At 34.0% G+C, this 17,740-nt stretch overlaps 1 protein-coding gene across 1 annotated transcript in view; it reads left to right on the forward strand.

Moving 5' to 3' along the window:
* LOC146996591 (pyrokinin-1 receptor-like) overlaps window positions 1-8,972 on the forward strand; it is a 276,699-nt gene extending 267,727 nt beyond the window's left edge. Inside the window, exon 2 of the mRNA XM_085821177.1 lies at window positions 719-8,972. Within this exon, the coding sequence (XP_085677303.1) occupies window positions 719-1,074 (356 nt within the window). The 3' untranslated portion in view covers window positions 1,075-8,972. The remainder of the gene's footprint in view (window positions 1-718) is intronic.
* Window positions 8,973-17,740: the final 8,768 nt, after the last annotated feature.

Genomic DNA, 17,740 nt, shown 5'->3' on the forward strand with positions numbered 1-17,740 from the left:
ACCCGGTTCGGTAGTACCGACTCATCACTAATTGCAAGTACATAATACAGGTACATAATGCATACAAGTATGTAGTACAGATTTTACATAAAACAGAGTACAGATTATACACAATAGATTACAGGCACCTGAATCGCACACAGTACAGGTGTGAATACAAGTCTAAATATGCAGCGAGCCGAAAATCCTCTCCAGAAATTGTTGGTAGGGGAAGACGGATGGGAGACCCTCGAATCAATCACCCCCCCCCCCGGCTGCTGTCAGCCGAAACTGGGGGCGTTACTGAGCAAAGTCTTACTGTCACCCGTAGGTGCTCAAGGCTCTTCGTAACGATAGGTACAATCTTGCACTCCTTGCCACGATGTATGTCGTGGGCTTGTTCTTATGTTACTGTCAGACAAGCGAGACAAGTCACAACGACAACAGCAATAACAATAGCAGGAATGCTCGGCTTTCTAAACAGCTTGAGGAAGGGTAAAATTTACCTGAATGCTTAAAAAAAATTTCAGAACTTTGTGCTAAAAGAGGTTAAAGTAGGTTACCATATTTACACGCACGTAAATGTGGTATATTAATATTTAGGTACAGTTTTAATATTAAAGTGGTTTAACTTCATAATTATTAATATTCTGCATAAATAATATTTTATATGAATGTATTTAAAAAGATTTAGGAATTTAATAGCAAATTCATTGATATGTTTTTCTTTATTTTTCAGTTGCAGTCGTAGTTTCATTTTTCCTGTGCTGGTCTCCTTTCCACGCCCAGCGACTAATGGCAACCTACGTGACAGATCCTACACCCCTTCTCCATACGGTTTACACAGTCATCACCAATATATCTGGAGTGAGCTACTACCTGAGCGCGACCGTTAATCCAATTCTCTATCAACTCATGTCGTTGAAGTTCCAGCAGGCATTCAAAGACACCTTCGGGCCATTCAGCACATGCCTGAGAGGGGATCCACATTCGATTGAACTAGGACCTCTGACCCACACAGGCTATACCAGAGGCAGCTCTAGGACCCAAAAGTCCTTTTGTGTATCGGCAAACCATATTGTCACCCTCAAGTAACGGATGATTGTAAAAATGTTTTCCCTGTTTTCAAATGTTTTATCTGAAACTTTATTCATACATATCTGGACCAGGATATCGGGACACTATACAATGAAAACAGTTTCTGCGTAATTATAAAATTAAAAGAAATACAAAACCTATCTCAAGCATAGATGTTAATCAAATTATAAGCGGCCGTGGAAGATTTTCTTATTAGTTTAATAGGTTTTGGGCTTCAAGATAAATGCAAGTTATGCAATTTGATTGCAGACGCTCGTCATTTTGTTGAACAGTGTGCTGTCGCTAGAGATACAGAAGAAGCAGACAAGGACTTCTATATCTCTAGCGACAGCACATCTTAAAACATCTAATTATCAATAGTGTAGTAATGAAAAGGATTGCAGGAAAATATTGTAGCAATAAGAGGTCAAAATAGAGAGAAAATAAGCATAGTATGTTAGTTTGTACGTGGGTGCGCACTTGCGTCAGTAGATTTGAGTGTTTTTCTATTATCTTAGTTTCTAATGCTTTCCCTCCTGCTTTCCTTTATTCATGGCTGAAATATTAAAAAAAAAACAGAAGTCTATGTTATCGTGAAAGACCGAAATTGGAGAATGTCGACTTTCTTCGGAGAATGTTAACATTCACCAAATACGTCGGTGAAAGATCAAATACTGCATTACATTCGTGTACATTCGGACCCTCACCGGTGTATGTCGACAATCACAGATATGCTCTGATGTAGGTTGAAAAGAGAGAAGTGTATGTACACGCTGTCATTGCAAAAGGAAGTGTTCCACAAATAAATCCAGTTGTAAATGCAAGGGACTCTTGTGCAATTCAAAGTGTCATAATAGTTTATGTTGTTGCAATAAATAAGATTTGAATCACATAATTTAGTAAGTTTTTAACTTCTATTATTTTCTTTTCTAATTTTGAATATACTGTGTGTTTTAAGTTCTTATATTCTTAAGTTCTTATTTTAAGCCTCAAGTGCATTTTTTCGCGACTGAATGACGGAGGAGAAAATATAATATTCTAATATGTTCAACATTCACCATTAGTACATGGTGAATGTCGACATTTACCGGTGTAAGTGAGAAAGTATTTGGAAAATATTTCGGACATACACCAAGCGACTATGTGAATGTTGACATTCACCGGTGAAAGTCGACATTCTCCAGATTTCGGTGTTTCACCGTAACATATGTATTACTACCTTCTGGTTGTATTTTATGATTTCTCCTTTGTTATTATTCTTCTAACTTTCTGTTTTGTTTTGTTTGAGCTGTTGGCTGCGCCCCTCATATCACATCGCATATCTGGACCAATCATTTCATATCAAAATCAAAAGATTTTACAACTATTAATTGTAACTGCAGATGTCAATGATAAGACAACTGTAATGTTTATAAACGCAAGTTGCATGCAAACAACAATATTAACTGCGTTTATTGTGTTATGGATTTAGTGTTTTTAAAGAGGTACATTAATTTACAAATAAACTTCCATTATAATTATGTGAAAATTTACAATAATTTAATTTTGAGAATGAAGACAATAAAACAATCTAAGAATGCTTAACTTTAAAATACAAATAATTTCATTCAAAATCTATTACGTTTTTCTCTTTTTTCTAGCATATGGGCATTTTTATCTATGGGCAAACACTTTTTTGAGTTACATCAATTAAAATTGCATAGTTTTCTCCATATCATTTCTGGTTATGGAAATTAATTATGAAATTAATGTAATCATCTGTTCGGATTTCGGTATCCGAACTGTTATTGTTGTTATGAGTTAATGCATAATTTGTAAGAAATGTATGTAATTCTGAATGTAGTAATTACAAATAACTATGTAAATGTAACTGAATGTAATAATGTAGTGAATGTAACTGTGTAATGATTTCAAACCAAAATGTGTACTTCTGTATGTATGTAAATGAATCTTCCAAATGTAATTCCTTAACCTATAAAGCCATCTTCTATAGGAAATTGTCTATGAATACAAATTAAATAAGCAGCCGCGGGGCCGTGGTAAATTATGGCTCACAGTTGTTCAATGCTTTGAAGCTTTAGCGGAGGTTTTTCTCGTGGCGACATGTATGGATCGTATCAGACATGCGATGCAAAAGAGTGGCTTTGAAATTGGACGACAGAACTTGAGCCCGCTTGAGTTCGTCCAAAGGAGTGAATTACTTTGTCAAAAAAGAAGTCTTCTGTGACAAAAATCACCTCTTTCGAATTTGCGAACATTGGCTGGCTCCGCGAGCCGCCATAAAAATATAATTTTTTCTTTATATTGGATAAGAGCAAAACTTGTGCAATTTTATGAAAAGAAATCATTTCACTATATTATAATTTATTGGCTTTCAATCTGCATTCATTCATTAATACGTACTCCATTATGTTCTATAATTTTCTGCCTCTATATTGCAAATTTATTACAGAAAATGTGTTAGTAAAGATCCACTACAAATATTCCTTTCCTCAAAAAATTTGTGCAATATAGAAATGAGCTAATTATTCTTTAGAATATATCCGGTGAATACTTAGGGTGCGATAAGTTCCCATTCGGAATACAACTTCCTGACGATTTCCCAGCGAATGGTCACTTTTTTCTCACAGCATACTAAAGATGGTCCGGCGGTTGACATTACACTATCCTATTCAACGTTAATTCGATGGTAACAGCTTCCAGCAGTTTGATATCGTTCAAGATAATTAGGAAAAACATTTGTGAATGTAATTATTATCTTGGTCTTGTCTTGATCTTGAACGTAATTATTATCTTGTTCTTATCTTGATCTTGAAGGCTTGGCATTCTTGTACAGTAACCGTTTCATATTACTAATTACCATTTGATGTAAGACACATAACGCATTCTACCGTGAAGGATGTAAAACAAATCAATTCATCCTTTTCTCTCTAACTTCTTGAGATCATGTGGTTTTTGTTTGACATTCTTGTACAGACCCCATTTTCCATCACTAGTTGCCTTTAAATTCAGAAGATTTGCAACAATAATCCATGCTCCCCTCAGTCCCTTTCTGATAATTCATGTCCACATTTGCTACAAATCCCAAGACATCAATTCGCTCTTCAGTTGCTAGTCTATGAAACAGAAAGATTTCTCCAACTCTCAAGAGAGTAAGCACGTTGTTGCTGTCAACAACTTCACGGGATCTAGTTTGTCAAATCCTTTGCCATTCCAGGCTGCTTTTTACCATTTCAAAAGCTTGACTGTCCACTCCTATACGTCTTTGCTGTCATAAACGCCACACATCCTTCAATGTTCTACTTCCCTACTGTGTTCAAGATCGTACTCAAAAAATAAAAAAAGATAAAGTTTGGTAGTCGTGTTTTAGATATACATTTCTTCTTTCTAGCTTATTACTTAAAAGAATAGTTCGACCGTCTCAAACGCAACCTTGGCTGGCATTCTTCCAAGACACATAGACTTGTCTAAAACGGGCGTTATTACTTGCTGCCACTTGAAATTCATCTCTTGAAAGAGATAATTTATATGCTCCAGGGAAAGAAAGTTCCCATCCTTTCACCCTATTTGGAGAATAATTCGCGGTCAATGGCGCATGCGTGTTTGCGCTCATGGTCGGGGATGAGGCAGTCTAACTATAACGTGCTACAGGGGTTGGACAAAAATATGGAAACACCTTTAAAAACACATGTTTCTTTGCTTAATACGGTGTAGGAAACCCGTTGGCATCCAAAACAGCTTTCAGTCTTCCTGTATGTTTGCCAAGGGAATATTATACCATTCTTCCTGCAAAACGGTGGCAAGTTCAGATAACGATGTTGGCGGTGGATAACGAGAACGCATTTTCCGTTCCAATGTAGACCACAAAGGTTCGATAATATTCAGGTCTGGTGACTGTGGTGGCCAGGGGAGATGGGACAACTCATCCTCGTGCTCAGAAAAACCAGTCCTGGACAATGTGAGCTGTGTGAACAGGGGCTTTGTCGTCTTGGAAGACACCATCACCATCGGAGAACAAAGTTTGTACCATGGGATGAACTTGATCGGCCAAAATGTTCACATAAGTCTTGGCAGTCAAGTGCCCTGACACAGTTATCATGGGGCTAGCAGAGAACCACGATATGGCTGCCCAAACCATAACAGAACCCCCGCCATGTTTCACTCTTGGCAACAAGCAGTCTGTATTATAGGCTTGAGGTGACGTTCTCCAGACGTAAACTCGGCCAGAAGTGGGAAACAATGTGAAAGAAGTCTCGTCAGATCATATTACTCGCTTCCAATGCTCTATAGTCCAGGCTTTATGACTTAAACACCACATTTTCCTGTTACGGGCATTAGCATCACTGATGAGTGGCTTCTCAATTGCAGCACGGCCAGCAATTCCCTGTTTATGAAGCTCCCTGCTAATTGTTTTGGTACTCACAGGGTTCGGTAACACAACATTCATTTCAGCAGTAACTTTTGCAGCTGTGGTCTTCTTATTTTTCGTCACAATTGCCCTTAATGATCGTCTGTCACGATCACTCGGGACACACTTTCGTCCGCGCTGTGATTTAACAGATGATGTTTTTCCGCTTTTCAAATATGCGGAATAAATCTTCGATACAGTACCTCTTGAAACACTAAACACCTCGGCTACCTTGCTTACGGAAGCACCTACCATACGTGCTCCAACAATTTTCCCACGTTCGAAGTCTGTTAACTCTGACATAATGCAATGGCAACCTCACATAACAGTACTCCGACAACAACTGAACTGTTTAGCACATTTACGAAGTTGTATAGGTGGCGTCAGTAGTCAAAAACGCCAGCGCCACCTACATATTTCATTAAAATCAATGTTTCTTTTTAAATATGCATTTCACAAGGTGTTTCCATATTTTTGTCCATCCACTGTATGTTCTTGTATTAATGTATGTATGTTTTATGTTCTCTTTACAATCGGAAATCAGAAGTTCCATTGTATCTCTCTGCCAGGTACTGAATGCAAGAAATTCCTAAGGTCATCAAAAAACGTTTACGCCTACTCAATACAAAAGAAATTTATTACACGAAACTCCTTAGGTATTAAATATAAATACTTTTAAGAGGTATCAGCAACCCCTATACCGGCAATGTTAAATTGGCCATTTTCGATGTACCTTTTCTCAGAATCTGCTGTAGATACACTCTTGAAATTTTTTGTGTGATTAAAATATATCGATCTGATTATACTGAAATGAACTTTTGAAACATTTTGAATTTTAGAGTAATTTACAGAATATTTTATTAGGCTTAGTAAAATTTAGCACTTTTCTCATACAAAATTTTTTTAATTTTTTTTCCCTAAGTTTATCACAAAAAGCTCATCTCAGTAAATATTACAGAACCTAATAAATAAGCCATAAAAATTTTAGATACCTGTGAGCAGTACTTCCTGAGAAAAGGTACATCGAGTATAAAAAAATCACGTTTGGAGAAAAACGCGTTTTTATGTAAAAGTCCTCATTGATCAAAGCAGTCGATGACAAATTAAAACTAGATTTTTTTACAGCTCTAATTTTCATAGAGATTAAAGAATGGTATTTTTAGAAAGATAAAACTGTAGAGAATTTGAAAATGCAAAAATCCGAAATCACAATGTTTTGAAGATTTGGGGGTTCCAGTGACTTAATATAGTTGCAGGAACACCAAAGCATTTGCATTTTCATGAAACAAGTGTGTTGTTATTACTTTAATATAGTTTATTATTTTTTTTTACCTTAGCAAGTAACAGTTAAGGTTAAAAAGATGGCAATTTTCTCTGGTAAAAGCAAGCATTATAACACAATTTCTTTGCCAATGTTATAATGTTCAAGGCAATCTAATATTCATAAGACTGATTTTGTTATTTTTTTATGTAAAACACATAATATATGTGATTTTTATTATGAATGATAAGCAATTATTTAAATGATGAAATCTCTGTACCTGTCCAAATTAGTTAGGTGTTGCCAATGATGAATGGCAGAGACTTAGAAATGGAATCTTATTTTCAGCAATTAACAATCATTCATGTAATTAATCATGATGAGTCATATTTTACTCATAATTTAATAAAATGGAAATATTTTACTATGAATTGTAATGAAGACATATTATGTTTCATATCATTTTTAAAATTTTCTTTTCGTGCATGTTTCATACTACTGAAACCATTTTCCCGTGGCAATACCTGTGAAAATAAATTTTATATTTAGTGTCATAAAGTCTGAAAATGGCGCCATACTGACTTGTAAATACGTCTTGTGAACAACGTAAATATCCGAATGTTACATTAACTGTAATTTAATCAGATGTTTATCAGTCTTTCTCTGTAAGCACGGTAGAAATTTTAATGCATGGCAATAATTGTACATCCTGTACAAAAAATAAATAAATAAATAAAAAGGCAGTTCTGTGTCTCCCGTTCTACTGGATCGACTGACAAAATTAACTTACGTTTTTCATGTCACAAAAGCGTGACTTAGAATATATAACATTGTTCTAACGTAGGTGATTCGACACTCAGACTCCTTCTGAAACAACACACCAAGTTTTTCCCATATTGCGGTTTAAATACTAAATTTTTTATTTTCAATTTCACACCAAATTTTGTAAAATTTGGTAAGAAACTTACCAAGGAATTCAAAAGTTGAACGTGGCGTACTTTGAGTTTGCGCCAAGAATAACTGATTCACTTGGCGATTTAATTTCTGGTAACCTACTTTCCTTTTCGTTCAACGTGCACGAGCGGAAAAAAAGGAGCATCGTTTATGATTTCAGGTTAATTTCCTTTATGTTACAGTTTTTAATCATAATTGTTATTTTTAGATCCGTAAACCGTATTTGGCTTTATTATTGCTTAAAATAAAATTGATGAATGTCCAAACGCGCAGATATGTGCATTCGCATATATTTTATGAAATTCTACATACAATATTCTAATTTTTTGCAGGTATGCTTAGAAATACGTCTAGTTTGAGATGATGGCAAAAATTGTATAGTTTATAATGGGAAAACTTTTTGAAAAGTATATAAAAATTATTAAAAAATCAGAAAATATGTGCGTATTTTATTTAGATTGAACCTTAATTCGAACTGGGATCGAAGGTATTCAGTAAGTTTAATAAACAAAGAGGTATTAATAAATACATACCAAATTCAATTAACATTGAGGGACTCAACGTTTAAGAACTAATTTTTAACAACTACTTGTCAGATTTTTCTGAAGCTTGGCACTTTGGCATTATGTGGATCGTAAAATCGAAATATGAAAAATTTATGTATGTTGTTTCAGAAAGAGTACAATTTTTAATCAAAATACCTATGTTTGTTTAATATTTTTGTATTTGTTCTGCGACACAAACACATCGTCCGTAAAAATTATCTGCGAGACTATCTGCGCAGTCGCAAAGTTTTACCATGGTTACCAGTTTTTTTCTCTTTACCGTTGTTGTTATTAAAAGTAAATAGAAAAATGGTTGTCCTGAAAGATTGAAGTTGAGTTTAATTGTTTATTCGGAATACATTTTTAATAATGTTACAACAATACTCTATACAAATCTAATACATATTCTAAGCCGCACTTTCCAGACATGAAAATGCAATTTCATAAATCGCCCAAGTAGAACAGGATATATAGAACCTCCGCCCTCTTTTTTGCAGAGCATAAATCTTGAAATATGTTTGAATGTTCTTTCTATAACTTAAAAATTAAGCTTGAAACTTCACTATGTTTTTACCTCGATGTTAAAGCAAATAAACCAAAGAATACTATTAATGTTCAGGGTTCACTGTTGGGTTTATTTGATAGGACTATTATTATTCCATATCGTTTAGTGCAATTCTTACGCTAAGTGTGTTGTTTTTGTGAATTCTGTAAAATGTAACTGTAAACTATTAATAAATTGTTTGTGAATGCATTTTGGAAGTGTTTTTGATTATGAAAAATATTTTTATTGTTTACATTTGTTTGTTATTTTAGTGACATGATTGTAACGAAACCAATTATAAATACCTATTAACAAATGTAGTTGAATATTCACAAAAATGCAGAGCTTGTCATTTGAATTGAGGAAATACTACGAGTGACAATTTCATTACAGACAGTAATATAATGTACATTTCTGAGATTTGTTAAAATATATGAACAAATATCGCACATTCTGTGTTTTTAAATGTCTTTCAAATAGCGTGAAATGTTCAGCACATCATGAAATATTTTCCTTACAATAAGTTCATAATTCCCACAGAATAAAACCATTTTACAATAACTTTCAGCTACATATATTCTCGAACATATAAAATACAAAAAACTTTAATATAATTGATATTAATATAGAAGTATATTTAAAAATCAATTACTCAGGTCTTAATTATAAAACATTAAGTTTTGTAACATAACTCCTAGGTATAGATTTAAACTAACACTATACTAATAGACAATATAAATAATATACGGAATACATAACATATATCAGAGTGCAGTATAAGCAGTTTACGATACAGTAGAATCCCATAAACTCGACTCCCGATATCTCGACATTCTGTATAATTCGACAACTTTTTTGGAACTTTTTAAAGATATATCTAGATCAAACAGAGCAAATATTACATACAGTACGTATAATTATTATTCCTGCGTATGTCCTTCTTGTTCTGTCGAAGGATTTGAGAGTTCTTTTTCTGTAATTTTTGCCGTTTTCGCGTTTTATATTTTGAAACCGAGTAACAAAATATGTTATAATACTTGACAACGCTGTCCGCTGCTTTCGTGGATACGAAGAAAGTCAGGCTGGCCGCTGGTTCACATTCCTTTCTACTGTTGTGAAGCGTTAAATAACTTGTTTGAAGTTTTACGACTGCATCTTATCGCAAACTAAACTCACATTAGTTCAATTCGGGTAGCGTTCCTCAGTTCACATTCAGGCATGTAAGCGTTCCACATTTTTGGGAACTTTTGATATTCTGTGAAGTGAAAATGTCACTCGAAAAGAAAAGAAACCAATGCCGCCACCACCATCCACAGATAAATGGGCAACGGTAGATTTTTTTTTTTTAATTCATATATTATTTGTCTCTAGGAACATAATACTCGATTTCTAGAACGTTTTAGTTAGAACATTATAAAAATAATATCGCGAGCATCAAAGGGTTAAATATTAAAGAGTTCTGAAAACACCACCCCTTATTCCATAAAACTCGACTCTTCGGAAACTCGACAGTCTCTCAGTCCACATTAGGTCGAGTTTGCGGGACTCTTCTGTAACAGTATGTAGCAGTATGAATAATATACCGTAAAATTTCCGGTGAGGACTATAAAATAATTTAATTTTCTAAGGGAATGGGCGCCATAAAAATTATAATTATCAAGTATATTCATTATTATTATTTAATTATGTTCCCCGAATTAATCACTTAAATGTGGTCGCCGAGTAAAGTTTCGCAACCAGCCTCTTTTGTACTGTACAGAAATGAAAAAGAAATCTGATGTGTACACCACACGACTTCCTTGTACGAAATATTAAATTATACGCATTTTTTCTTGCATTTCAACAAAACTATTGGATTGAATTAAATCTCTTTCGCCGACAGCGCATAAACCACAATAGAATAAATGCATTCTTTAAAATTCACTCTATTTGTTTACCATAGCAACACTCTGGCGCTAGGTTCACGTACGTAACAGTATTATATTTCGTTCATAACTCAGAATTCCCAAAATTCATATCATTCAAAGAATTATCTAATCGTTGCCACGTGTTCTATTCAAATACTATAATAAAGCTAGAACGATCCAAAAAAGAAATTAAGAAAACAAAACACAAAAGAAACACTTTTTCACAGACGATTGAGTACTTCTCATTCAATTAATTCAGTTCTCTCTTCGCGAGAAGGCAAAAATACATAAAAACTCAAAATATCTGTATAAAAAATTACGAAGTAAATCTTAAACACTTATTTCTTCGAGAAAATTCCAGAAAGGCTTAAGCATGATTAATTGGCAATAATAAATGATGAATAAATGATTTGTTGTTGCAAAGCTAAGTTTCTCTAGATTGGCAACAAATCCACTAGTCTGCTGTCTCAAATGTAAACAATCAATGGCCGCCATAAAAAAAAGGCTTAGCAGCACTTAAACAACAGTTGTTGATAATTCTAAAAATATTGCATACATATTTACTAAAGGCATACAAACCTTAACCAGAAGATGAGAACAACATAATTCAATCATTTTTAAAGCAAAAAATGTACAATTTACAAACATATAAGAGTAAAGAAACTGAGATTACTGAGCCGGATAACAGAGTGGATATATATATAAATATATTTATATACGTTTGGCGCGGCCGATGGCAACCAAAATACTAGGTGCACATCTGCCTGTTATAGCAGTCCTATATACAAAATGTCAACGTTTTGAGGCTACTCGTTTTTGAGTTATGCGAAATACGTTCGTATAGACGCCACGACAAATTCTCTTCAGATTTCATTTTAAAGCAGTTTTATAATTTTTTTTGGGGGGAAAAGAGTCTTTTATTGTGTCCTTACGTACAGATATCACGCAAATACATCGTTAAATTGCATTCGAAAGCGGTCAAATTGGATATTTTCGTTGAAATATGCTGCCTGAAACTTTTCGCGATTACTATACTTCCTTTTTACTTCGTACAAGAAAGTAAAAAATAATTTTTAAAAAAATTCTGAAACGTTTCATATTGTAAATTACGTCCAAAGGCGTTTTTTTTTAACATTTTGTGTGTTATCTTTATTTATTAGATATCATGTTCTTGGCACTTAAACCATAAAATTCAGTTCAAGAGCAATATCGCAAAATAATTTTAAATTGATCCTATCTTTAGAACTTTACGATTCACCTTCTCAAGCGTTGGAGATAAAAAGGTTTTTTTTTTTTTTTTGTGTGTGTGTGTACATCATTGCCATTGTTCGCTTTGAAATCCCTGAGTTGGTTAATGAAAAATTCGTAAAAGTTTCACAAAACATGAAATCGATAATAAAACAAATTCCAAGTTTCAAATTTGTGCTTCCAGATGTTCCTATTCGCAATAGGATTACGTCATTAAAAACTCGATGGCTCCAGGTACCGTTGTTTTACCCCACTGTGAGAAAAATACATACATTCATGCAGATTCTTCATTATTTAATTTCTTCAACTATAATACAGGACGATCATATTTGGTGGCAGCAGTTTGAAAAGTGAATCGGACATTCAGAGTTATTCAACTCAAAATCACAAAACGAAAACAGTAGTTAGTCCCTTAGGGACAACGGCCCTTTTGGACTAATAAAATACTTATAATAATAATGTAAGTATGTATGAATTTTTATGCTTTTTTTTTCCACGAAATCATTTTTTACGAGCACTAAGTTATAAAGAGCGAATTTCGCGGTCCCTTCAAGATTGTTATGTTAAATTCTACTGTATTTTCTAATTTAACAACATCGATAGATTACTGCATTACGCCTTTCGTCCTTGTTCAACAGCAGCATTAGCTAAAAGAATGCTTACAGCAATGCTAGTGATTAAGGATAAAGTAAGAAATCAAACACAGACTCGCTTGATGAATGGATTGCATTTAACAAAAGAAACAGAAGAGTTAAATAACTAATCAATTACAAATTTTACTTCTTCTGAAAGGTTAACCAATCTAGCAGAATTTGCTAAAAAATGGATAAAATGTTTCGTATATTTCTAAATACTTCCAGTATTTTTCTGGAATGTAATATTATAGGTAAATAGATTATTATATAACTCTGCTCATGTAATGTTAAATTCTTTTTTATGAGAATACAGAAATCGGACATAAATGATGCAGTAAGATAAAATTTTAAATTTTAATCACTAAATATGTGTATTAATTATATAGACATCATCATCATACTTTTAATGTGTGTCTGTGTCACTTCTTATAGGAGTTAAGCATTTTACTCTTTAACATACAGGGGTTGGACAAAAATATGGAAACACCTTTAAAAAAACATGTTTCTATGCTTAATATGGTGTGGGAAACCCGTTGGCATCCAAAACAGCTTGCAGTCTTCTCGGAATGAATAAGTACAGTTCCTGTATGTTTGCCAAGGGAATATTACACCATTCTTCCTGCAAAACGGTGGCAAGTTCAGATAACGATGTTGGCGGTGGATAACGAGAACGCACTTTCCGTTCCAATGTAGACAACAAAGGTTCGATAATATTCAGGTCTGGTGACTGTGGTGGCCAGGGAAGATGGGACAACTCCTCCTCGTGCTCAGAAAACCAGTCCTGGACAATGTGAGCTGTGTGAACAGGGGCTTTGTCGTCTTGAAAGACACCATCACCATCGGGGAACAAAGTTTGTACTATGGGATGAACTTGATCGGCCAAAATGTTCACATAAGTCTTGGCAGTCATGTGCCCTGACACAGTTATCATGGGGCTGGCAGAGAACCACGATATGGCTGCCCAAACCATAACAGAACCCCCGCATGTTTCGCTCTTGGCAACAAGCAGTTTGTATTATAGGCTTGAGATGGCGTTCTCCAGACGTAAACTCGGCCAGAAGTGGGAAACAATGTGAAAGAAGACTCGTCAGACCCTATTACTCGCTTCCACTGCTCTATAGTCCAGGCTTTATGACTTAAACACCACCTTTTCCTGTTACGGGCATTAGCATCACTGATGAGTGGCTTCTCAATTGCAGCACGGCCAGCAATTCCCTGTTTATGAAGCTCCCTTCTAATTGTTTTGGTACTCACAGGGTTCGGTAACACAACATTCATTTCAGCAGTAACTTTTGCAGCTGTGGTCTTCTTATTTTTCGTCACAATTGCCCTTAATGATAGTCTGTCACGATTACTCAGGACACACTTTCGTCCGCGCTGTGATTTAGCAGATGATGTTTTTCCGCTTTTCAAATATGCGGAATAAATCTTCGATACAGTACCTCTTGAAACACTAAACACCTCGGCTACCTTGCTTACGGAAGCACCTACCATACGTACTCCAACAATTTGCCCATGTTCGAAGTCTGTTAACTCTGTCATAATGCAATGACAACCTCACATAACAGTACTCCGACAACAACTGAACTGTTTAGCAAATTTACGAAGTTGTATAGGTGGCGTCAGTAGTCAAAAACGCCAGCGCCACCTACATATTTCATTAAAATCAATCTTTCTTTTCAAACATGCATTTCACAAGGTGTTTCCATATTTTTATCCATCCACTGTATACAGTAACTTACATATATGTTAAGTTCTTCAGCTAAAATATGAACTTTCGTTATGGCGATTGGCAACTGAATTTCTTGTGTTCATAGATGCTAACAAAGAAACTTTGTCAGTTATTTAATGATTTTTTGACAGTCATTTAATAATTTTCGAGTTACTGTTAATCCAGCAGTTTTACATTGATTCATTTATGATAATAAAAAGGTAATATTATAAATGTTCTAATTGCTGTGAGTTGATATCAGTTGTGAGTTGAGTAACTATAGATAATTAGTATTTTTTTTATTTTTTTTATTTTCTTTTTTTTTTTTTTTTTTTTTTTTTTTTTTTTTTTTCAGATTTAATGCATTTTTCTTGAGTTACGTTGATGCGAAATATTTCTGTTGTTCGTCAACCTGCTACTACTTGCGAAAGAGACCAATTTATATTACAAAGGTGACAATTGCAGGTATTCGACACGATTTTTATTAAAGCAGCCTCCCGCAAGTAAAAAACAAAAATTCAAATAAAACTATAGGAAATCCTCTTAGCAAGGTTTCGCTGCAGCTTTAATTCACAAAATTTTGTAGGCAGAAATGATTCTATTGTATTTTTCGAGGAAATCAGCTTAATGAGGGATTATAGCAAAAAAAAAATTCCTTTTGTATTTTTGAGGAAATCAAATCATATTGTATTTTGGGGGAAATCAACTCGATCAGAAATTATTTGGAAAAAAATCCAATTATATTTTTGGAGGAAATCAATATTCAGGAATAATCGAAAAAAAAAATCCTACTGTATTTTCGGAAGACATGAACTTTATCAGGAATTATCCGAAAAAACAATCTCAGTGTATGTTTGGAGTTCCCAGTGTATGTTTCTATAATTTGATCATAGATTATAGCAAAAAATCCTGTTGTATTGTAGAGTTACTAAGTTTTCTTGAAGCAGGAGGCGTGGGAAACGAGCAGCGCTCTCGCTGGCACTTGAATCTGGACCTCTTGAATACGCGTTGGCTGTGCTATCGTTACACTACGAAGGCATGCGGGAAGGAGGAAAAAATACCTTATATGCTCCCCCTTTAGGGGCTATTGTGAATTAGGGGACCCAGTCACTGTGTCCTGATTGTGAAGAATTATTGTTCACCAGCTTTTAGTTAGGGGGCCATTGGGGACCCGTTAGGTTATTTTAAAGCAGGAGACGTGAAAAATGTGCATTGTGCTCGTAAGAACTCGAATCCGGACCTCTTGAACATGCGCCAAGTGTGCTACCATTACATTACGAAGGCATGCGGAAAGGAGAGAAAAATACCTTATAGTATTTTTGAACGAAATCAGCTTGATTATGTATTATGGCAAATCAAATATCTTATCGTATTTTTGGAGGAAATCAACTTGGTCAAGGATTATCGCTGAAAACTTTCAATTGTATTCTTGGAGAAAATAGGCATGACTAGGGATTACCGAAAAAGAAAACCTTATTGCATTTTTTGGAGGAAATCAAGTTAATTAGGGATTATCGGGAAAAAATCCCAGTGTATTTTTGGTGGAAATCAGCTTGTTCAGGGATTATCGCAAAAAAAAAAAAAAAAAAAAAAAAATTTATTGAAAATTGCTGCACTATAGTTAGTTTGGATTTAAAAAGCTCTGTTTTTCAGGATTTCATATATTTCTCTACTTCCAGCATCTCAGTTAAAATGCGAGTCGTAAAGCAGAGCTATAAAGAATTTTTAAAAAAAACGCAAAATCAACGAATGACACCGGAATGATGGACAGGAAACATTACTTAGCATATAATTACTCAAAACATTTCTTCTTTGAATAAAGCATTCTTGAAAATAAAACGAGCAATGAAAAAAGGACTCAAAGCATACATTTAATGGACATACAGCATTATCCTTAAAGCTTTTTACCGCAATGTGTTTAAAGTAATAATTACAGAAATAAAAATAAAAACTTAAAAAGCCAAAAGGAAAGCTGGATATAAAAGTCAAGCTACTGTGGAGCTTGACTAAAAAGAAGAAAAAAGGTAAAAAAGAAAGTCGATGCTATTATGAAGAATAAACAAGAAAAACTTAAAAGGGACACAAGCAAAAAACGGCTTTAGTTTATAATGGGAAGAATTTGAAGAAACGCAAAAATATATTAGTTTCATTTTCCTATTTTTGAATAAATAGTCTCTATTTATTAATCAAACAGTTAAAAAATTCTTATCTCAACACACTAAAAGGCACACTCTTGTTTTAGGAGATTATAAAAATTCTGTTGTCATTCCCTTCTTTCCATCAATTAGCTATAAAGTTGCACATATTTTGCAGAAATTTAACTTTCGAGTTGTTTATTCTCCCATCAATAAAATTCCGAGTTCCATACTCAAAGACCCCATTCCGGATATGAATTCCTGGGGTATTTATAGGATTCCTTGCCAGTGTGGTTTAATTTACATTGGCCAAATTAAGTGAGCCTTAAAATTTCGAGTCAAGGAACATGAGGCATATGTTAGAAAAAAGGAAACACAGAAGTCTTCTGTTGCTCAACATTGTTGGTCCGAAAACCACACTTTCAGTTTTTCTGCTGCCAAAATTATTCAAAAAACATCTTCCATTGGAGAACTGGATTTTCTAGAGGCATTTCACATTCATAAAAATCTTTCTGTTCTAATTAACGATCCTAATTCCAATACAAATTTTCCTTCGGCCTTTAAAGAAATTATGTTTTAGTGCTGGTTTCACCAACAGATGGCGCCACTTGCTTATTCTTGTCCAGGCTTTCTTATCTTATCTAATCATTATTTCCTATCTTGTTCGTTTTCGGTTTTGCAGCTGAAGATGGTGGTTCGGTAAAACCATCGAAACTAGTCCTGTGAAATTTTTGTAGATATAACGCTGATTTTTGTTGTTTGACTTCTGAATTGGTAAATAGTCTGTTGTTATTTATGCTCTTCAGAAGCTCATTAAATTTCCAGTTTTCAGAACTATATATATAAATTTTAGTACGCACGCTAAAAAGCAGCTTAAATACTGTGGTTCCATGAAAACTGGTTACATGTAAATGTGTTAAAAGAGAAAAATACAACATTTGATTATTTACAAGTAAAAATCAACAATAATAGTAAGCTATATGCAAAACTAATTAAGTATATTTAAAACATAGTAAAAGTACTAACTAATTAATCAAGTTAAAAATAAAATTAAGAAACGGAATATAGTCAATTAGCCCAATTCGAAGTTAACTATGGCACGTCAGGGGAAATATTTTTTAAATGAAATTCGAACGAAGCTGACTCCATCACGCGTTTCACCGAAACAGACAATTGAAACTGTACGCGACATATTTTTCAATGAATTAAATAAACTATTTGACCACATATGTTTTTTATCGTTTGTTCTTTCTACTTTACTTTAAATTATATATATATATATATATATATATATGATGTATCAGCTTTAGTCGTAGCTTAAATAATCAGACGATAA

This window comes from Stegodyphus dumicola, chromosome 7 (genome assembly GCF_044657685.1).
Source record: "Stegodyphus dumicola isolate Sdum_Otavi_A_Nest chromosome 7, ASM4465768v1".
Lineage (NCBI taxonomy): Eukaryota > Metazoa > Arthropoda > Arachnida > Araneae > Eresidae > Stegodyphus > Stegodyphus dumicola.